The 22,110-nt window shown below is 47.6% G+C and overlaps 1 protein-coding gene across 8 annotated transcripts; it reads left to right on the plus strand.

Annotated features, from left to right (window-relative positions):
- Positions 1–10,058: 10,058 nt before the first annotated feature.
- Positions 10,059–17,089, plus strand: LOC149852424 (uncharacterized). Of its 8 annotated transcripts, none has more exons than XM_090028934.1 (6): positions 10,059–10,377; positions 11,117–11,179; positions 12,776–12,860; positions 13,370–13,441; positions 14,616–14,742; positions 15,613–17,089. In XM_090028934.1, exons 4-6 carry the CDS (start codon positions 13,412–13,414, stop codon positions 16,623–16,625), a joined length of 1,170 nt encoding a protein of 389 aa, XP_089885060.1. In that variant the 5' UTR covers positions 10,059–10,377; positions 11,117–11,179; positions 12,776–12,860; positions 13,370–13,411; the 3' UTR covers positions 16,626–17,089. The 8 variants fall into 8 exon arrangements, with proteins under 8 accessions (XP_089885060.1, XP_089885057.1, XP_089885058.1 ...); XM_090028931.1 differs by having other exon boundaries at positions 10,068–10,377; positions 13,402–13,441; positions 15,562–17,089; XM_090028929.1 differs by having other exon boundaries at positions 10,069–10,377; positions 13,340–13,441; positions 15,562–17,089.
- Positions 17,090–22,110: the final 5,021 nt, after the last annotated feature.

Consider the following 22,110-nt stretch of genomic DNA (forward strand, 5'->3'; position numbering starts at 1 on the left):
AGTGAAAGGACATGCACAGAGCAGACGATCACATCAGAAGAGCGACTTGTATACAAAAGACTAGGAAGAGAAGGTGGGGAGAGGTGGGTGGGAGGGCAGTGCTGAGAGGCAAACAAGTAATAAACCCACAGGGACAAAGGGGTCACAAAAGCTAATCCAGATAATGAGATAAGAATCCCTAGTTCCAGTTTAGACCATATTTAACACAATCTAGTCTGTGGATGATTTCTTTTTTGGGGCAATTTTGTGTTGAAGTTTGCTTTTGATTTTCACTGTATAGGAGCAGCCAGCAAGAGGTCAGCAATGGACTGTCCAGGAAGGTTCAGGTATTCTGCTATGAAAGTTTGTGTGGTTTTGGACTTGATATCAAATATGTGCCCCCTTATTCTTTCATATTTGGTTCACCCTGTCTGGCCAATGTAAGCAGCAGAGGGGCACTGTAAGGAGGTGATGGTGTATATGATGCTGATAGAGGTGCAGTTGAATGTGACCCTCAAATGTTTTAATCTGTGACCTTTGGCCCAGTCATGATATGGTTTATACTGATTAGGGGGCACATTACAAAGCTTGGCCTTGGTGAGAATAGGAGTTAGTAGCCTGTCGTTTGAGACTGGGGCTGTTTGTAAGCCAGGACAAGTTTGTTTCTCACGGCTACCTTAAGATGGTCACCCTTTTCCAGGAGCAGTTGGAGATTCAGATTATTGATGATATGTCCAAGGCTTTCAGGCTGGGGGCCATAGGTGACAACCAGAGGGATTCTGTTGTCTTTGTCTGGGGGACTGGTATTGTAGCAGGTCAGAGTAGGGGCTGAGTCTGGCTTTGTTGGTTTGAGTGGCTATGGTTTGGTGATTGTATTGAAGTGTATGAATCCATGCTCCAGATAAGGTGTGCATCCCAACTGGAGGCATCATAGAAGATACAGTTGTAACAGAGTTTGGCTGTAGATGGTAGATCTAATCATGTGTTTAAGATGAGAGCTGGTGGCATGAAGGTAGCTGTGGTGGTTGGCGGGTTTTCAGGTGAGCTATCTATAATATCCCAATGGTCTTTCTTATCCCATTACCTGGATTAGCTTTTGTGACCCCTTTTTTCCTGGTAGATTTCTTACTTGTTTGCCTCTCTCAGCATTGAACTGTCTCTGCCTCTTCCCTATCTTTTATATTCAAATCACCCTCTCTCTATTTAATAGCCTGCTCTGTGCATGTCCTTTCACAGCATCTGATGATCTAAGCTCTTGTTCACAAAATCTTATGCATCTCTGATTCAGTTAGTCTATAAGGTACATTTCTACTCTGCAAAAGTAGTGCATAAAAGCCAAAGGATTCAAAAACGTGCTCTGCAGACAGGTTCCAGCCCTTATTTCAGACAGGTCCAGCCCTCACCTGGAGCTGTTCTCTGTGGTAGGGATGACCCAGAAGCCACACAGCTGGGACCACTCTGTTAATTCTCAAGGAAGCAGGTGGATGCAGGGAAGCAAATTCTAGGGGACGTTGCATTGGTGAAAGCAGCTGGAAAGGCACAGATCCCCAGCATGGCCATTTCTGATGTAGGTGTGAGATGCAGAGTGGTTGGACTGGATGTGCTTGACAGATGACAGCTCTGAGTGGATTCCACGCAAGGTCAGAGGCTGGTTCCGGCAACAAGTCAATAGGAAGTGCCCATGATTAGGAGCTATGGAAGTTTGCTGGACTGGGCAATCGAGAAGAGGTGAGAAGGCCTCCCACCCTAAGGCTCACTTGCTTGAGCTCCGTCTGCAGACTGAGGAAGCCAACAGATCCAGCTGGTGCAGGAGTGACTTTTCCTTTCAAGCCCGTCACCAACAGCAGAGACTCCAGGATCTCCACTGACTGGACCTTCATGTCCTAAAAGCCAGCCCTGACCACACCAGGTAGAAGTACAGTAAGTCCCACTCATGGAGCCTGGTTTCCTTCAGGCCTAGAAAATCTTCTATGGGAAGAGACAATCCCACCATAGTCCCAGCACCGTCAACCTCTGAGGGTCATATTTATACTGATCCACACATCCATTCAGTGCTAAGATTTCCATTTACTGTGTCCTCTCCATCCCTATACACACACTTGAGAACACCTTTGTGCCTTCCATTTTACTTAAAACATGTACATTTTACTGAAAACATTACATTTCCAAACCCATAAAGGCATCTTACAACCAACCTATAACCAAAAGCATCTCGATCTCCTGGATGGTTTGGGTCACACCCTTTTTCTCTCCCTCTTTTTATTCACTTTAATGAAGTCACTTAATTTGGGCTATTCTTACAACTATTGTTCTGTAATAGGGTTTTTTATATATATAAATATACCATTTTCCTGGTATGAACCATTTCTCTCAGTTTTTATCCTGTTCTGTTCAGAATTCAGCATTTTAACCTGGGCTATAGGCATTGAATCAGGATGGTTGTTTTTGATTTTTTTGCAGTGCATGAGGAGGAACAAAGTACAAATAAGTGCCCTACTCCTTTATTTAGAGAGGACACAAATAAAATCTATTTATTTAATTTGATCTCCAGGAGAGTGTCTGTAAATGTTTACTGGTTACACTGCATAAATCCCCTGAGGTTCAATCCAAAAGTAATTAGGTCAGCCTGAAAACCAGACAATCAGATCTTGGCGCCTGTTGAATATGCCTATGGGAAATCTGAAGTCAGCTGCACAACTGTTTTTTTGCGTTGGGATGCTGTGGGTGTGAAAGGGGTGAAGAAGTTGAATGCCAAGCAATTGTATGCTAAAACATACAGTCTGGAAAAAATGATAGCTTAAGTTTTAATGATGGTGTCCCTCAATATCATGTCAAGACATGTGAAACCCACTCTTTTAATTGTAATTACAAAATCCTAGATGCACCCCATATGAGCACATCCAGACTGGGGCTTCTCCTGAATTGCAAGATATAAGAAAAAGAAATAATAATGGACTCACATTGTGAATCACGAGATTTAGAAGAACAAAATTAACATAGGATGGTCATATCTACCAGCAAGGAAGATGCCAAAGTCATAACGCATAGGCCCTAATGATAGCTGGGCCCTAATTGTAGAACAGTGATTCTAAACCGGGGTCCTGCAGTTCACAAAAAAGACCCAGAGATTTCAAGTGGGAATCCAGAGTCACAAAGTTCTGACCCGTTGTGGTCCTTCTAAGTTCTTGGCAACAGAAGAATTGCATGGTTATTTCCTGTAGTCAAGAAACAAGTGAAAGTTAGCAGCTGGCATTTTCCAAGGGAGGCCCTGAGTCTAAAAAGGTTGAGAACCACTGGTCAGGATGGTTCTGGTTAGTTGTTTGATGCCATTCCAGGGCTGGGAAAGAAAATAAAGGGATAACCATCTGCACTGGAAGGCCGTAAAGTTTACCCAATCTTATATGAGAAAGAAAGAGGTACTGTTTATTTATACTCTCAGCCCTACTTCCTCATAATGTTATTTCAAGGTGTGGGGCTATTAAACCTTGATGCTGACAACTGCTAATAAGGTCTTCATTATAGCAGACCTTATCCTATTCCTAATGAGGGAACTCAAGCAGCCTCATTGCTGCTGCTTTCTGACCTCCAAAGGTACAAAAGGGGCAAGTGATGGGAGGGGGCAGGAGGAGGGACCTGCTTGCAATGGCTGGCTGGTGAAGTTGCCCATTCCTGTGGTTTCAAAGCATCTCTTCTTTCCCTGTCACCCCATGATCTTCCAACACACTCAGCTCTCTGGGGCATGTGGGGTAGTGATGGGGTTTTACAAGACTTCCTGAACCCCTGGCCAAAGGCAACAGCTTGAGGCATGTATATATGAGCACAGGAACCGAGTCCAGGGGCTGGTAAGAGTTAAGGGAAATGGGGACAGGTCTCTAAAACAGGCCATCCCCTCACCCCGAAGACTTCCCCTGCCTTCAGAGGTGTGTACCTCTGTATCTGAAATGGTCAGAGCTAGAGCAATTTCAGTGGGCTCTTACCTAGAAAACTTATCTCTTTGGAAACACCATGTATGTAGGTCCATGAAGGCAGTTTTCCTAAGCATTCCTGGGGAAAACTGTTCTGGCATGGTTTAGTGCCTGCCAAGGTGTTGGGGCTTAAAACCCACTTTATGGAAATGGGAGGTTCTTCCCTAACTTGCTTCTGTGGCCATAGGGTTGAGGGCAGGCAAAACTTGGGGGCATCCAAACCCCAAGCCTCCAGGCTTGGGCCTGCACGTAGGATGCCCGCCAAAAGACTTTGGAAATATCTGAAGCCCCTGGTGGGGGCGGAGGGTGTCTGGCAGTTGTAGGGCCGTTTATGGTTCTGGACTGACTCACGGATTTGGAACGGATTTGACTGATTTGGTTTGGAACGCTAACATTTTCTTTAAAAAATCCCCTCTTTTCTCATATTGGAATGGCAAATAAGCACCACTGTGTTGTTATAGCTCTGGTCTTATTTAGACACAGGAGCTATGTCAACTGCGTGGGGGCACAGCTACCCACAAGTCGTTGCAGCAGAGGGTGTTTTCACTGACCACCTCATCCGCACTACGCACAGGGGTCTTGACAAAGCATAATGTAGTCTGGTTAGGGATGTCACTGTCCTCTGCTCTGCCCCTCTCTCCAGTCAGGGTGAAAGCCAAACCAGCTGAGCTCTTGAGCTGCCACACCTAACCTTGATCCCTGGCTAGGGCAGGGCTTTCCAGATGCTGCCCTGCACAGCAGCCTTTTGCATCCCAAAAGCATCATGTTACAAAGCATGTGCCCCACCTATCCTCCCCCCTGGGCACCAAGTGGGGAAGGTCTCCTGGCTGGGTCTGGCAGGACAGGCCCTGCATTGCCCATAGGGTCCCTGGGTGCCTATTAGCAGCTCTTTGCTTTGTCTCTCTCATTGCCTTGCCTCCTTTCCCCTCTCAGACAGAGCAGAAGCTGTTGTGTTGCTGCCTGGAAGAAGCTGGGGAAGTGGATGGGTTTGTTTTTAGTAACCATCACCCACAACTTCACAGTTGACAGATCTCAGGACTCGATCCTGCCCTGCTTGTGTTGGATCTCTGGAACTCACGAGTGGAGGAAGTTTCTGACTCTGAAGTTTAAAAAAAAAAAGCAAACCTACAGGGGTAGAGCGGCAAGGTAGCTGCTGTAGGGAGATTGGATTGTCCGCAGAAAAAATAGACAAAGGGTATATGAGGTGTGCTGTCCGAAAGCATCCTCACCAAACTTAACACCCCCCTTGCCCTAAAAATAGAGCTTGCATGCAAAAGACCTGTACATTTATAACTAGCCATAAGATGCAAAGGAAAATGTAAATTAATCCTATAACTACAACAGAGAAAATCTTTACAGTTGAAATAATGAAAAAGTGGATTAATAGGTTGATTTTGGAGGGGCAAGGAACCTCATGTACATATTTTACGTACTTATGGGGGGATATGTACTTATGTGGAGAGAGAGGTATTTAGCTATATTAATTTGAAGTCACAGAAGAGGTAGGGTAGAGTTGTACCTTACATGGTGAAAGTCACCATACAGCAGTGGGGGGCCAACCTTTTTGGCAGGCATGCCATAAGTCAGTCCCACACCCAGGGCCACTCCAATCTTCTTCCCCTGCCTCATCTCCTGCTCTGCTTTCTTTGCCCAGCCCTGTGCTCTTGCCTGATCTGCTGCTTAGCTTTCTGCTTCTTTCCCTGTGCTCCCTGAATGATTTGCTGCTTTGCTTTCTGCTTCCTGCCATATCTGCCTCTGTGTCACTTGTCCCCTCCCTCATCTGCTGCATGCCACATGCAGAGGCTGCAACTTCTGGCACCAGTGCTGCAAAATGGCTACCACTGCCATACACCAAGTAGGGTAAATAGATGTAAATGAATGATCTTCATCATCTTGGTGGCTACCAAGCTCTTGTTAGCCCATCTATCATAAAACTACTGATATTTCATCATCCTCTTCATCAGAGATCAGGGTAGAGAAAGCCAAAGATGAGCAACTGGATGATCGGGAATGTGAGCCTTCAGCTCCCTGTTATAATGCAGTGGGGTCAGAGTGTCATTGTAGCTGTGGTGGTCCTTAAATTATGTGAGAAGCAAGGTTTTGGGGGTGATGTTTTATTTACTGGACGAATTGTTCAGTAAAAAGATACCAAAAAGCCCTTGCTTCTGTTATAATTTTGTCAAGCCAACATCAAACCCCAAAGAAGGTCTCCTGTAAGGAAAAGGAAGGGAATAAGAGAAACCACAAAGAGAGAGTTGAGTTCCTTGCATTTAAAATGCTCTTTGCATCTCTTAAATGACACTCCTGAGAAGTGCCCTATTGTTGTAGCCATCATGGTCTAAGGAAAACATGAGAAACAAGATAAGTGAGGTGTGGTAACATCTTTCATCAGACCCCCTTAAAGTCAGGAGAGACATTAGATAATCTTTCAGCCACAAAATACCATTTCTCAGGTGTTCTCCCAACTACAAATTAGTCCAAAAAATTATCTCAGCTTAAACTAATTTTGCTACCCCCACCAAAGACACATAATGGAGCACTGTGGACATTCATATGTTAATTTTCCTATGGGGAAGGAGCCTTGGGGCCATACAGACTAGCAGTCTCAGAATTAATGGCCCATTAGGAGCAATGGCGCATTTTACACTTACCAGTTATAGCTTGAGGCTGCACAAGTCTCTGTGCTTGTTTGCAGGGAAATTATACTGACATCCTATAGTAACATCAGGTATGGCTACCTAAACAGAAACTGTCACTCAGCAAGCTGCAAGGCAGACTTCCCTTGCTTTATGTACTTCACAATAACTGTGCCTGCATATGCTCTTACTCCATGATAAATGTGAAATAGTTTACCCCGTTTCACTGAAGGCTGAGCCATCTCTTATTGACACTGGGAAAGAGCCTACATATGGGCAATTGATGATCTAGTGGTAATCTGGCCTTGTGTCCATGGCCAGAGCTCTACCCTGTAATCCCCAAGGGGACACTTCTAGCCCCAAAACAGGAGTTTCTTTTTTTTACCACATAGGAATGGGTGTAAGAGAAGCTGAAAAAAACCCATTCTTATTTCACATTAGGTAGTATCCAAGTAACTCTCAGTACTTTTCACTCTGAGGGCATCAGGAGAGAGAAGCAAATTAATGATTGATAATGGCAGTCCTCATGGGTGGCTCTAAGAAACTGGAAGGAACTTTGATGGTAGCCTAAGAGATCAGACAGCTCTGAAGTCAGATGATAACTGGGAAAGTTTTATTTGTGCTATAAAAGAAATAACCATAATCACAAAAGGAACACAAGAGCTGTTATAATGGGAAGCACTATGAGAAGTGACTGCTGAGCTAACGGAATCAAATATTATTATCCATAGTTATTTGCTATTGAAACAATACATTAAGTAGTACAAAGATATCTGTTCCTGTGTTAGCTAAGGGAAATGAAGTTGTACCAAGGACAGTTAGATTTATAAACAATTTTAAACTACATAGTGGGAATGAGATTGTATTTGCAGCGATCTATAGGAAAAGGTGTATCCCTTGGACGATTTGTGAGCTGCTGGGAAGCTCTGTGCAGATACCTTACATCTCCATAAGCTTACAAGGGCTTCTAGTAAATAACACAAAGAACAGTTTTAGAACAGCTGGGGTCTAAAATCATGTCCCCTCTGGCAGCTCAGTGCATTAGTCCAGACAGAGGGGAGCTGCTGTACCTGGGCTCTGAGCTGCCCTGAGTACTGGGGAAGGGGTACTGAGCTGGACAAGCCAGCAAAGAGCACAAGGCCCTCTGCCATCCACTCCCTAGTGCAGCAGCCCTTGTAGGTGAGTGGGGTGACTTATCCTCTCTGCCCCTCCCTATCTTAGAGTCTCTCCCTCTGCCACAGCAGAGCAGTGCAGCTCCCCCTTTCTTACCAGATCTCCGAACCAAGGTCCCCAGGGTTCCCTGTTTACAGTGCTGGATGTAGGCTTAAGCTACTTATGCTATAGCTTAGGGCCTCACAATATGAGGGGCCTCTAAATAAGAAAAAAAACCCCAACCCTGACTCAATATCAAGTTGAGTCAGGGTTGGATAAAGGAGATATGGGAAATGACTCTCTAAATATGGACATTTTCATTTGAATATGACAAAAATAGAGATACAATGGATTATTTTTATCATATGGGGCCTCTTAAACTGGACATAGTTTAGGGCCTCAGCATGTCATAATCCGGCACAGTCCATTTGCCACCCCCCCTTCCCCTGCCTCCTCTTGTCTGGAAACATTCTGGCCTCTGTGCAACCCCACTCAGGCCCCTTTCACTCCAGAGCAGGTCCTGGTGCCCAAAGCAGCAGAGTCACAAGTCATTTTGCGCCAGCGTGCAGGCACAGCAAAGTGGCAAACTCCACCAGGAGGCAGTATCTAAGTCTGCACTTGGCATCCATCATCAGGGCCCCACAACATGCCCGGAGCATCCTAGAGCAGCTGGTGCATCCGACAGGCTCTGTACTGGGCTTCAGCACCAGCCATGGTTTCTTTGAACACAGGAAAGATCCATGGGCCTGTAAGAAGGGACATGGAAGGGGGGAGAAGTGGGGCTCCCAGTCTAAGACTGGCTAATCCCTGAACTGAGCTGAGGCAGAAAAAACCTTCAGCCCGGGTGGGAAACAATATCCAACTACCCTGTGGCTCGAGGGACCTACAGGAAAGAATGGGGGAGAATAACAGGGGAAGGAGACAAGATCCTGGGCTCTGTCCCCAGCTCTGGGAGGGGAGAAGGTCTAGTGGTCAGAGCCAGGGAAGCTGGTGGTCACAAGCCCTGGAATTTGCTCCTAGGTCTTGGGAGGCAGTGGGACCCAATGGTTATAGTTAGGGTGGTACTTAGAGAACAAGGATGCTGGTACTGCATGCTCTCTCTCTCTTTCTTTTAATAATTTATTTTGTGTTCCAGGTCAAATCAGCCAATCAGTTCCATATCATCTCAACTGAGCAGAACTCAGTCGCTCCAAAAACCATATCGATTGAGCAGGCAGAACTCAATCATTTTAAACATCATGTATAACACTACAGCTGGGAAGCATCCCCTGTCCAGCCTCTCATGCTGAGACTTCAGATACTCCCAAATCCATTGGCAGGCATCCTACATGCAGGCCTAAGCCCAGAGGTCTTGGGATTTGGATGCCCTCAGAAACTACAGGCAAACATTCTCCATCTCAGGTTCTCAAGTCCAGGATTTCAGATACTTCCTATTTCTGAGTTAGCTCTCCTTGCTGTACACTTGCCACCGGGCCCCTGCCTCAGGGGGTGGCTGCCCTGTGTGTGTAGTTCAGAAAGGGAGAGCAATTCAGACGTGAGAGGATGATGAAGGGAAGAGCTCTGAGCCTTTGGAAGTGGGTGCTTGCTAAGAGCTGAGAGTAGCCAGTTTCCCGTTAACTCACACCCAGTTTGTGTGCAGACTAGGCCCTGTATAACCACTGCAATCTCTGTGTGCAAACCAGGCCCTGTATAACCAATGCAGTTTCTGTGCACAGACCAGGTCCTGTATAACCAATGCAATTTCTGCATGCAAACCAGGCCTTGTATAGCCAATGTCATTTCTATTTGCAGACCAGGCCCTGTATAACCAATGCCATTTCTATGTGAAAACCAGGTCCTGTATAACTGCTGCCATTTCTGTGTTCAGACCAGGCCCTGTATAACCCATATAATTTCTGTGCGCAGACCACGCCCTGTACAACCACTGCAATTTCTGTGTGCAGACCAGATCCTGTATAACTAATGCAGTTTCTGTGTGCAGACCATGCACTATATAGCCCTGTATAACAAATGTAATTTCTGTATGCAGACCAGGCCCTGTATAACCACTGTCGTTTCTGTTTGCGGACTAGGCCCTGTATAGCCAATATCATTTCTATGTGCAGACCAGGCCCTGTATAACCAATGCCATTTCTGTGCGCAGACCAGGCACTATATAACCCTGTATAACCAATGTAATTTCTGTATGCAGACCAGGCTCTGTGTAGCCAATGCCATTTCTGTGTGCAGACCAGGCCCTGTACAACCAATGCAATTTCGGTGTGCAAACCAGGCCCTGTATAACCAATGCACTTTCGGTGTGCGAACCAGGCCCTGTACAGTATAACCAATAGCATTTTTATGTGCAGACCAGGCCCAGGCCTAGCCACCAGAGGGCTCTGCTTGTTGCATTGAGAGAGGAGGTAGCTCTGTTCCCTCCTGCTGAACTGGCTTAGTCAGATGCTGCTGCTGCCTGCTCCATTGTGATCCCGGAGCCCAGGCTGAGCAGGGGCTGCTTCCCCCGCAGGGTCTGTGCTGGGGAAAGACCTGAATTGCAGCCCCTCGGTGCCCAGCCCAGTGGGGGGACTTTCTCCAGTGGCAGGAACCAGCCCCCCCAGGCCAGTCCTGGGCTCTGCCAACACCAGCTCCTGAGCCGGAGACTCCAGGTAATGGAGAGAGACCTGGGGGAGGCGTTGGGATGGGCAGGGCAGGGGCTCTGCACCCACGTGTCCAGGGAGTCTTGTACCTGGCAGCTCCTGGGGTTAATTCTCCCAGGATGTGGGTGCTTTTGCAGGAGGGACCCAGCTGCTCTACCAGCAAGGAAAGTACTGCTCTGAATTAGGGTCAGAACCAGCCTCTGATGGGATGGGTGGGAGTTGCTGGGGACCCCTTGGCTTCTGTGCCATGAAGTCTCTGGGAGGGGAAGGGGTGCAAAAAAGCCCAAAGGATGTTGGGTAGGAAAGCTAGCCTGCAGTGGGATTGTTTAATCCTCTCTGCACAATTAGGAGATGATAGGGAGCCCCTGCCTTCACTCTTCTTCCTAAAAACCTGTTCCCACTGCTAGCCCTGGCCATGCCCAGAGATAAGTGGGGAGATGGGCAAATCTGCCTGATGGTAGAGAAATGTTAGGTAAGGGGGAGGGAGTTTGCTCTGGCACACAAGGCAGCTCTAAATGGAGCTGAACTCTGTGCAGCTGTGTGAACACTCATGCAACCCCCTGCTTCCCTGCAAACAGCATCATTTAATTAGTGTAATTAAACAGGGACCGGAAGGGGTGATGCAGCAGCCTCAGTCCTGCTGAGAGCTTTAGTTGAAAGGAGTCAGGGTGTCTGTGGGCTCAGTATCTTTTAATGGTGACTTATAAAAGGGGAAGACATAACTGGGTTACTTTTTATTTTATTTTAGGGGGAAAGTTTGGAATGTTGTTTCTTGCTCTTCCGCTGTCCCTGACTTGCTGATACAGGACACGTAAGTCTTTCCTATTCTGCATTTCTTAAAATTATTCTGTGGGCAAATGTAGAAGTCACAGTGACGTGACATCTAAGGGATGTTGTCCTGGCAAATGAAATCCACTTTTGCCCAACAACTTGGCTTCTTTCATAGATTTCATAAATTTCATAGACATTAGGGATGGAAGGCACTTTGATTCGCTCCCTGTGAAAACTAAGTGGCATAACTGTTGGAGAAGTGGGGATCTTTTTATTCTTCCTTTTTATTTATTTATTTTTTTGGGGGGGAAATAAAAAACCTTGTTTCTTTTTGAAACCCAACGAAGGTCTTTTTTATTCCTCTAATGCCCTTGTGTTTGAAGAGCCCTTCCTAAGACACATTTGGGTCACAAAGCCAGGCCTCCAGCCGCAGCAGGGGAGATGGCCTGAACCAAGCTTTCTTTGTTGGATGAAAAGTAGCGAACAGAACTGGTTAGTTGGGTTCCTCTTAAGAAGAAATATCTTATGAGGCCTCTTCACATGCCCTTGAGAAGCACATCAGGATACAGGCCCCATTGGGCATGCCCCAATGAGTGTGCACATGTAGGGGCTTGTGTTTGCTGCGGCAAAAATAGCAGCAGCACAAACTTGTGCCTCTGCTTTTTGCCCCTGCACATGGGGTTTGGTGGGGGGCAAAATGCCCCATTTCAGGGACACATCTGTTTCCCCACTTCTCCCAGCTCCTGCACTCAAGGAGCTGGTGGACAACTAGAAGAGGGGACATGGGTCACCATCCAGAGCATCTCCTTGGAGGACCCAGCTTCTGTGTCTGCTGACGCGTGCTTCTGGAGCATGTGCCACGCTAGGTTTTTTTTCGTGGTGTTAGTTTGTTTGTTTGTTTGTGTTTTTTTTTTTGACCATGGGATCTCCCAATGAATGGTTGCACTTGCATCACATGCAGTTTGCAGTGCCTCACACTGCTTTGAGGTACTGCAAACCTCACGTACGTGCTTGTCTGGATGCACCCAGTTATTCTTTCCTCTTTGGAGAATGACCCCTTTTTGGACTGAAACTCCAGACAGTCTTGGCAGCTAAAAGGCTGGGTGCTGCAATGCTAGGTCTAGTATCCCACCCACCAGCCTGAATACTATTGTAGTGAGGGGTGTCTCTCCTGTAGGGTGGAAGATGTGGATGGATGTGAGTCCTTTTAGGCTGAGGTGGATCTACAATCCAAGTTTCCTATTTCTTTGGTAATTTCCACAACCATTTCCCACCCACCCCCCCCAAAATAAAAAATTCCCAGTTAATTTTTAAAAATAAGGGTTTAACTTGTGGAATTGAGCACCTAAATAAGACAGAAATTTGACGGGACAGATGATCTTGAATTGTGAGACTGTCCAGTGTTACCCAAGGCAAGTGTTCCTCTGCTTGAAAGGACAGAGGCTATCTAACAGTGAGACTCCTGCCAAAAATTGCTCCCTGATAAACTGGGAATGAGAACAACTGGAGGATCTAAATTCTGGAAGATGTCTTACAGTGCAGGATTCACACTCTTCTTGGGGCTTTATACTTTTAAACAGAAACAAATATATGTGCATAGCGCCAGCATTTCCAGCTTGTTGTATAATCTGAACAGGAGAGAGAGCCATGAGAAGAAATAAATGAAGGGAAGAGTGAAAAACCAGTGCCAGCTCTGCCCCAGTTACTGTCCTTTGCACAAGGTGAGGAAAGAGGGAGAAGTGAGTCCTCCTGCCCCGGCCTGGCCACTGCGCTGCTGACAGAGGGTTTGCCAAGGGGAGCGTGTCAAGGGAATCTCCCAAGGCAGCTCCTGGGACTTAATTTGGAGTCTCTTTGACTTGAGATGCATAGTTTGACTTAGTGGGTGGTGTAGAGTCTCTCCTGCCGTAAAACATCCCATTGTAGCAGAAGTTGGCACAGCAGGGGCCAACCTTTTGGCAAGCCATGTCACAAATTAGTCCCACACCATCCCTGAGTGCCACTCTGATCCCTTCCCTTCATCTGATCTGCTGCTCAGCTTTCTTCTCCCTGCCTGAAGTGCTGCTTTGCTTTCTGCTTCCCACCGTATTTGCCATATGCAACATACTGAGGCTGCCTGTGCCACTTGTGGCACCCGTGTCACAGGTTGGTATCCCTAGTTTAGAACATCTGTCTGCAACTAATGGGATTTTATCTTTCACAGTCTCCTCAGTTGTCATTCTTATCCCGACAGACTGCAGAGTAACCTCTTGTGCTTTGCTCCAGGCCACTGGGAATGGACGTGGCTGCAGAACAGGTGGTGCAGGTAGAGTATTTTCAGAGACCTGTTGGAGGGAGAATGGGCAGAAAATCCAAGAAGGGGATGGGATGGGAGGTGGAACAGGATTTCACAAACCAGCCAAAACTCAGAATTGGGAAAGGGCCAGCATTTCCCCAACTCCTAGAACAGGAGTGGGGTGGGTTCCACCACTGAGCTCAAGGAAAAGGCCCCATTTCACAGCTGGTAATGTCAATGGAGTAAGGTTCTGATGAATCTTTCAAATACCCATATTTCTTTGAACAGCACCCCTGGATTTGATCACTAGAAATGGCTTAGGAACAACCTTGGAGGGTCTGGAGCTGCCTGAAGCAGATCAGCAACACTGGGACCTCCACCTCCATAATATTGGTCTCCCAGAATACCTGGGAACTGTAATCATTTTCATGAGATGCTGATTTCTGCATGAACTCCTTCCCCTGCATGTATGAAGGAAGGTTGGAAGTGCTGGTGATGGCTGTCCCTTCCTCTCCTGTGTGTCCTCTCTGTAGGTGGTGCTGGGGACATTCACTTACTTGCCTACCCTACCTTATGCTACTGCCTCCCAGTGTGAAAAGATAAGTGCAAGCTCAGGCTCTTCCCTGCCATTCCCTCAGTTCCACTGCCCTCTCGCCCCCAAGGAGATGAGCACTGTAATAAGTAAAGCATATAAAATGGGGCACTGCTCAGTTCAGAAAAGCTTTTGAGGCATGCCTCAAGTCTAGAAAGGTTGAGAACAACTGCTCTAACATGGAGCATGCAGGGTACCAGCAAAAGGGCTGGAGCAGATGGGAATTCAGTGGAATTCAGGCTTGTTGTTGGGGAGTAGCAGCAGAGCCTTCCTGGAAACCAGTCTTTCAGCCAGATTGTCTGGGAGTACCGTTAAGCTTGTGAAATGAGGGCTAGACATTTGTAGAAATGCGTTTTGTCTACCAAGGAAAGTTCTTGGAAAAACTCTAATCAGATGTAGAGGCCTTTTTTGGGGTGGAGCATCAGAGCTCTGTTCAAAATTATCCACTTAGGCAGATGTGCTGGGAACTTGCAATATAAGAGCTTGAATTGTGCAGTACATGCCCAGGAATACTCCTTGTTGCTTGCAGCCTAGCAAGAGGTTTTCCATCTGTGAGCGAGTGGGATTCTGTTTGGGCAGCCGGTGCTAAGTGTGGGACTCCTGTTGATTCAGATGCTGGTGACCTTCAAGGAGGCAGCTGTGCATTTCACTGAGGAACAGTGGAATTTGCTGGACCCTGATCAGAGATCCCTCTATACAGATGTCATTCAGGAGATTTATGAGATGGTGGTTTCACTGGGTAAGGATTCTTGTCCCCTTGGGCAGTAGAAGCTGTGGGCCCTTTGAAGCACTTGCAGAGACTTCTGGTCAGGGCTTTTCCCTCGTGCCTTTAGTTTCTGGCAGTGAGCCCTAGAACCCATGTGAGAGAAAGTGTCCCTCCCTCATCTGTTTCATGGCATAATGTCAGTGGAAGAGAAGTCTTAATGGGTTCGATCTTGTCCCTCAATTAAGGCTGGATTTTTTTCAGTGCTGCATTGCTTAGTGATCTGCCCAGCACCAAGTCATGGGCTCCCACCTCTTCCTTTGGAGAAAGGGTTTCCCTTTTGAGGACATCCCACTGGGGGGGGGACTTCTTCAGGTTCCTCTGTATTGTGGGAAGGATAGCCCTCTCCTACTGCCTCAGTCGCACTGCCTCTCCACCTGTGCTTACTTCATGTCTGATGCCCCTAATATATATGTTAGACTTGGTGCTGTTTTGGTTCTTCACTTTCCCCCATGGCTTATACACAAAATCCTACTTGTTGGGTGCTGGAATTCCAGACCTCCAAGGAGAGCACTTATGATGAACTTGTTCTGAAACCCTGGCCACGAAAAGGAAAAAAACTAGAATTCCCACAAACACAATATTGGATTGTCCCCAGCCAGTGATACAGTCTCATAGTTGTTGCCTCCTGTGGCTTCCCCCTGATCTCGACTAACTCCTTGCTTAGGGTCTTCAGATGGGATGTGGAGACAGAATGGCTCCCAGCCTCTCTGGCACAGGGTGTGGGAAATTATCCTCTTATTTTTCCATCTCCCCAGCAGTTATTTTCCCTCTTTCCCTATTACTGTCTCCCAGGTTCCCTCTCCCCCAGCACAGAGAATGATCCCCCTCTGGATGCTCTCTCAGTCCCAGCAGGTTATTGGATGGCAAGTGAGGATGAGGAGGAGAGTCCCCAGCAAAAAGGTCTTGAGCAACTGGAACCATATGGGATATTATGGGGAAGAGACAAAGGGGATGACTCTCTGGCATGTGGAGATCAGCACAGGACAGAGAGGCAGCAGAGAAGCCACCCAGCAAAGAGACTGGCTCATTCTGGCACTAATGGGAAAGAGCACAAAAACCTCAGTGTCAAGACACAGCAAAAGGTATGCTTGGGACAGGGGCAATATGTGTGCACTGAGTGCGAGAAAACCTTCAGCAGGGGCTCCTCCCTCAGTAGACACCTGAGAACCCACACGGGAGAGAAACCCTATCAGTGCCCTGAGTGCGAGAAAAGCTTGACTTCCAAATCAAGCCTCGTGGTCCATCAGAGAACCCACTCTGGGGAGCGACCCTTTGTATGCCCCGACTGCAGGAAATGCTTCATATCAAAAAAATCCTTAAAAAAGCATCTTAAAATTCATAAGGCAAAGAGCCGCCACCAGTGCCCCGACTGCAGGAAAAGCTTCACAGACAGCTCCTCCTATGATATTCATCGGTTGGTCCACCTGGGACAGCTACCCTACCAGTGCCTGGAGTGTGGGAAAGTCTTCCTTGAACGTTCATCTCTGAACCAGCATTGGCAGAAACATGCAGAACAGACATCTTATCCATGCCCTGAATGTGGGGAAAGCTACAGTGCTCACTCAGCCCTGGTCACGCACAGGAGAACTCATGGGGTCTGTAAGCCCCACGAGTGCCCCAACTGTGGGAGAGGCTTCAAGGAGAATGCAACCCTTGTTAAACATATAAGAATCCACACTGGGGAGAAACCTTATCAGTGTCCTGATTGTGGAAGGAACTTCCGGGTCAAGTCAACCCTTACCATCCATCGGAGACTCCACACAGGAGAGAGACCCTATCAGTGCCCTGAGTGTGAGAAGGCCTTCATCTCCAGCACAGGTCTCACAAAACACCAGAGAACGCATCTGAAAAAGTAATCGTTTAGCAGCCTTCACTCTGCCAAAGTTTGCTCGCTCCAACAAGTATCTTCACATACACGTCCAAGAACCAGCAAGAGATGTCACCACTCAGCTTGGGGTCCCTACATCCAGCTGTGCCTAGCATAAGGACCCAGGCAAAAGAGATGCACCACAACCAGTGCCATGCCACAGGGCATCCAGGTTCTGTCTCCTGACAACTCACTGGGGGAACAGAGAGAGTACCATTAGCTCTGTCTCCCCGGGTTGGGATCACCATCCTTCCCATGTCCTCCTTCCCATCCATGGAGACTTAGAGAAGAAAATAAGGTTCAGAGTTTGCACTTGCTCAGTAGTAACCTTGGACCAGAAGAGACTGCCCACACCATCAAATCCAGTTTTCTGTCACCTGAAGCAAACTCAGAAATGAATGCCTGGAAACATTGGGAACTGTTGTAATAGATATTAAGGCAATAAAAGCCTAAAAAAAATCCACTTGTCTCTTCTTTAAGCAGTAAAGGCTCCCTTTAACACCTGACATTTGCTTTTAAAATGCTTTTTGCTTCTGTTCCATGACATTCCCCAGAAATAGGCTGTAGTACTTTTGTAGCCAGGATGGTCCAGGGAATATGTGAGAAGCAAGATTTGTTAGGTATGGTAAGATCTTCTACTGGACCATTTTCTAGTTGAGAGAGGCATTAGACAAACTTTTGAGCACAAATTTATTGTTACCAGGTCTAACATTTCTTTCAACCATGAGTTGGTCCAAAAAAAGATATTACTTCAGCATCTTGCTACCCCCACAAAAGACAGGTAATGGACATTTGTATGTTAATACTTCTTACGCTCAAGAGCTCTGAAGCCACATAGACTATGTCTCGGTCTTAATGGCCCTTTAAGAGTAATGGTGCATTTAACACCTGTGGGTTATAGCTTGAGGCTGCATGAGTCTTCGGAGTTTGTAGGATATTATATTAATATCCTATGCTGGCTGCAGATATAGCTACAAGTTATCATGCAGCAAGGTACAATGTGGGCTTACTATACAACTGGTACTTCACATAACTGCATGCGCATGCTCTTATTTCATGATAAAAGTGAAACAGTTTACACCCCCCCCCCTTAGATTGAAGGGAGAATCATCTCTCACTTACCCTGAGGAAGGGCCTGCAAATGACGAACTTCTAGTTTCTAGGGTCAGAAGGGACCTGAGCAGATCATCAAGTCCGACCCCCCTGCTGTGGCAGGAAAGAGTACTGGGGTCAAACGACCCTGGCAAGGTGTTCATCTAGCCTCCTCTTAAAAACCCCCAGGGCAGGAGCCAGCACCACTTCTCCTGGAAGTTGGTTCCAGATCCTAGCTGCCCTGACTGTTATGTTGCCGGTTCTTCCTCCCCAGGTGCATCACCTTGCACTTGTCAGTGTTGAATCCCATCCTATACTCATCCGCCCACCCCGTAACCTGTCTAGGTCTGATTGCAGCCTATTACTCCCTTCTAGCTTGACCACTTCCCCCCACATCTTAGCATCCTGTTCAAATTTGCTGATGACACTATTTGCCACCTTGTCCAAGTCACTGATGAAGATGTTGAACAGTGCGGGCCTAAGGACCGAGCCCTGTGGGACCCCACTGCTCGCGTCCCTCCAAGTCGACAATGCCCCATCCACCACCACTCTCTGAGTGCGGCCCTCCAGCCAGCTGGTGACCCAATTGACTGTGTGGGTGTCGACACCACAGTCCCCCAGTTTCTTAATGAGAACAGGGTGAGCGACAGTGTTGAAGGCCTTCCGAAAGTCCAGGAAGACTATGTCCACTGCTACCCCTGCATCTAAGGATTTGGTGACCTGGTTGTAGAAGGCCACCAGGTTGGTCTGACAGGACCTGCCACTAATGAACCCGTGTTGGTTGCCCCTAAGCATGACCTCCCCTGCTGGCCCCTTGTGGATATGTGCCAGAATAATTTTCTCAAAAAGCTTGCCCAGGATGGAGGTAAAACTAACTGGCCTATAGTTTCCCCGGTCCTCCTTCCTCCCCCTTTTGAAGATGGGAACTACATTGGCCCTCTTCCAGTCCTCTGGCACCACACCAGAGCACCATGAGTGCTCGTAAAGATCTTGTATTAACCTGATTTGTGCCCATGGCCAGAGTTATACTACAGCAACCTCCAGGGTAGACTCCCTTACTCCAGAACAGCCACTGTATTTTTTGGCATATTGCAGTGGAGTGAGATGAGCTGAAAAAGAGCCATTTGCAGTCCAGTGTAACTGTTAGCACTTTTTACTAAAGACCAGGCCTAATGCACCATGAGAGAGAATCAAAATAATGGTTGGACAATGGAGATCCTTATGGGTGGTTCAAAGGACACAGAGGAAGTTTTGAAGGAAACCTAAGAAAGCAGACAACAATGAAGTCCCATGATAACACAGAATCTGTTATTTGCGCTATAAGAAATAATCATGGTGCATTACCACAGTCACAGGAAGAATACTATAGCCGTTATAAATAGAAAGCACCATGAGATGTGACCGCTTAGCTAACAATCAAATATTACTATCCATGATTATTTGCCATTAAAACAACACGTTAAGTAGCATTAAGTTATCTGTCTCCACACTAGCCAGGATGTACCAAGGACAGTCAGATTTCTAAGAAAACTTTAAAAAAAAATTAAATAAAAGGAATGAGACTGGTTGCAGTGAGGTACAGGAATTGAAGTACTTGTTACACAGTCAGAACAGCAGAGGAGAGAATTTTGTGAGCTGCTGGCAGAGGTGGTTCAAGCACCTACATTGAACACCTTCAAGAGTAAATTGGATGCTTATCTTGCTGGGATCCTATGACCCCAGCTGACTTCCTGCCCTTTGGGCAGGGGGCTGGACTCGATGATCTCCCGAGGTCCTTTCCAGCCCTGATGTCTATGAAATCTATGAAATCTTATACCTACATAAACTTCAAGGGGCTTTTTAAAAATATCACAAACAGCAATTATGGACTAGCAGTGGTGTAAAATCCCACCCCCTCTGGTAGCTCAGTGTCTCAGTCCAGACAGAGAGGAGCTGCTGTAATTGGGTGATGGGCTTTTTAACATTGCAGAGCTGGGGAGGACCAGCCAAGGCGAAGCACCAGCCCTTTGGCCACTTCCACTCTAGTCCAGACATACCTGCAGTTGGGGGACTTTTAACCCTTTGCCTCTCCCTATCCTGGAGCTTCTCTTTGCCACTGGCAGTGCAGATTTTACCCTGGCTTCTCTTGAATATCCCTCATGTTGCCTGGCTGCCCCATTTTTTTTCTTTGTCCCCACATTTCTGACCCTTCTCTGGACACATTTTGGCCCCTGCCCACACTCTGCCCTACCTCCCCTTCAATCTACCCCCTCCAGCCCCAAGTGGAGCAAGGAGCAGGTCCTGGGGCAGAATGAGGGCAGCAGCAGTTGCAGTGGAGGTCACTGCATGAAGTAAACACCACTGCGAGGTGGTTTTTGAGTCTGTGCCTGGCATTCATCATCAGGGGCCTCCAAAATACCCTGTGTATCCTTGTGCAACTGTGTACATCCTTCAGGCTCTCTGCTGGGCTTTGGTACCAGCTAGAGCTTCCCTGCACATGGGAAGGACCTGTGAGCTGACAAGGAGGGACAGTGATGAGAACTCCCTATCCTTGGCTCACCCCTGAATTGAGCTGTGGCTCAGAAAATCTTTCCTGGATGGGAAACCAGAGACCATGCTCTGTGACAGCACAAGAGACCTGCCTGGGGAAAGAGTTGGGATCCTGGGCTCTGTCCCCAGCTCTGGGAGGGGAAGGGATTAGTGGTCAGAGCCTGGGAAGCTGGTAGCCATGAGCCCTGGGATCTGCTGTAGATGGGTGCAGTGCTTGGAGAACAAGGATGCTGGTACTGCTCTCTCCTCCATGCCTGCCCCGTACTGGGCCAGTTCCCCTTGCTGTACACTTTCCACCAGGGCCCTGCTGTCCTGTGGCTGTCCTGTGTGTGTGGTTCAGCAAGGAAGAGCAATTCAGATGTGAGAGCATGATGAAGGGGAAGAGCTCTGAGCCTTTGAAAGTGGAGTCAGTCACTGGACACTTGCTATGAGCAGCCAGGGCTGCCCTCTGAGGCATCAGAGCAGAGTAGCCAGTTCCCCTTTAACTCACACCCTTGTTCACTGTGTGGGAACTTCCCCGTACAGGCAGAGCCCAGGTTAAACCAACCTACTGTTTGCCTGGCTCTGGCTCAGAGCTTCTGTGAGCTGCTGCCAGGAGAGGGCTCTGGTTACTGCACTGAGGAGGCAGCCCCGTCCCTTTCCTTGCTGAACTTCCTAAGTCAGACCCTGCTCCTGCTGCCTCCATTGCCACTCAGAAGCTGAGGCTGAGCTGGACCTGCTCCCCCAGCATGTCTGTACTGAGGAGAGACCTGTATTTAAGCCCCTTGGTGCCCAGCCCAGGGGGGATGTTCTCCAGTGGCTGGGCATCCCCAGGCTCTACTGGTACAAGGTCCTGAGCCAGAGACTCCAGGTAATGGAAAGAGACCTCAGGGAAGTGCTAGGGCAGACAGGACAGAGGCCCTCTACATACACAGTCCTGGGAGCCTTGGATCTGGACAAAAGAGACAAGGTTGTTGTCGTATATCTGGATTTCAAGAAGGCCATGGACTTGGTCTCCCATGATGTCCTTATGGCTAAGCTGGAAAACTGTGGCCTCGACCATCTCGTGGTCTGATGGCTGGGGAACTAGCTCTGGGGTCGGACTCAAAGACTACTGGTTGATGGGAGCAAATCAACATGGCTCAAGGTGACTAATGGTGTCCCTCAGGGCGCAGTATTTGGGCCAGTACTCTTCAACATTTTCATTATGGTCTGGATTCTGGTGTCAGATGCAGACTGGCAAAGTTCATCGACAACAGTAAACTATGGAGAAAGGTAATCACACTGGAGAACAGGTTGAAGATACAGGCCAATCTGGACAGGCTCGCAAGGCGGGTGGACCAAAACCTGATGGCATTTAATGCAGAGAAATGCAGGGTGTTTCACCTTGGGAAGAAAAGCCAGCATCATACTTGTAGGCTTGGCAGTGCTACACTTGCAAGCACCATGACTGAAAGACACTTGGGGGTCTTGACTGACCACAAGATAAACATGAGCCACCAATGAGATGCTGTGGCCGGCAAAGCAAAGCAAACTCTGGCATGCATCCATCGATGCATTCTCAAGCAAAACCAGGGACATAATCCTCCCACTACTCAGCCTTGGTGAGACCGCAGTTGGAGTACTGTGTCCAGTTTTGGGCATCCCAGTTCAGGAGGGATGTGGATAAGCTTGAGAGAGCCCAAAGGAGAGCCACCTGTATGATTAAAGGTCAAGAGAGCAGGCCTTACAAGGAGAGGCTGAGGGACACAGGACTCTTCAGCCTGGCAAAGAGAAGGCTCGGGGGGACTTGGTGGCAGCCTATAAGTCCATAAGAGGGATGCACCAGGGTCTGGGAGAACAGTTGTTCACCAGGGCTCCTGAAGGGATAACAA

The sequence above is a fragment of the Crocodylus siamensis genome, chromosome 15, assembly GCF_052110815.1.
Source record: "Crocodylus siamensis isolate JL-2025a chromosome 15, ASM5211081v1, whole genome shotgun sequence".
Classification (NCBI taxonomy): Eukaryota; Metazoa; Chordata; order Crocodylia; family Crocodylidae; genus Crocodylus; species Crocodylus siamensis.

Bases quoted from the DNA above. Each gene is read 5' to 3' on its own strand.
- LOC149852424 (XM_090028931.1), top strand. From the start codon at position 13,412: ATGGACGTGGCTGCAGAACAGGTGGTGCAG. The intron at 13,442-14,615 runs GTAGAGTATTTT...CTGTTGATTCAG, and splicing joins CTGCAGAACAGGTGGTGCAG to ATGCTGGTGACCTTCAAGGA. The intron at 14,743-15,561 runs GTAAGGATTCTT...ACTGTCTCCCAG, and splicing joins TGAGATGGTGGTTTCACTGG to GTTCCCTCTCCCCCAGCACA.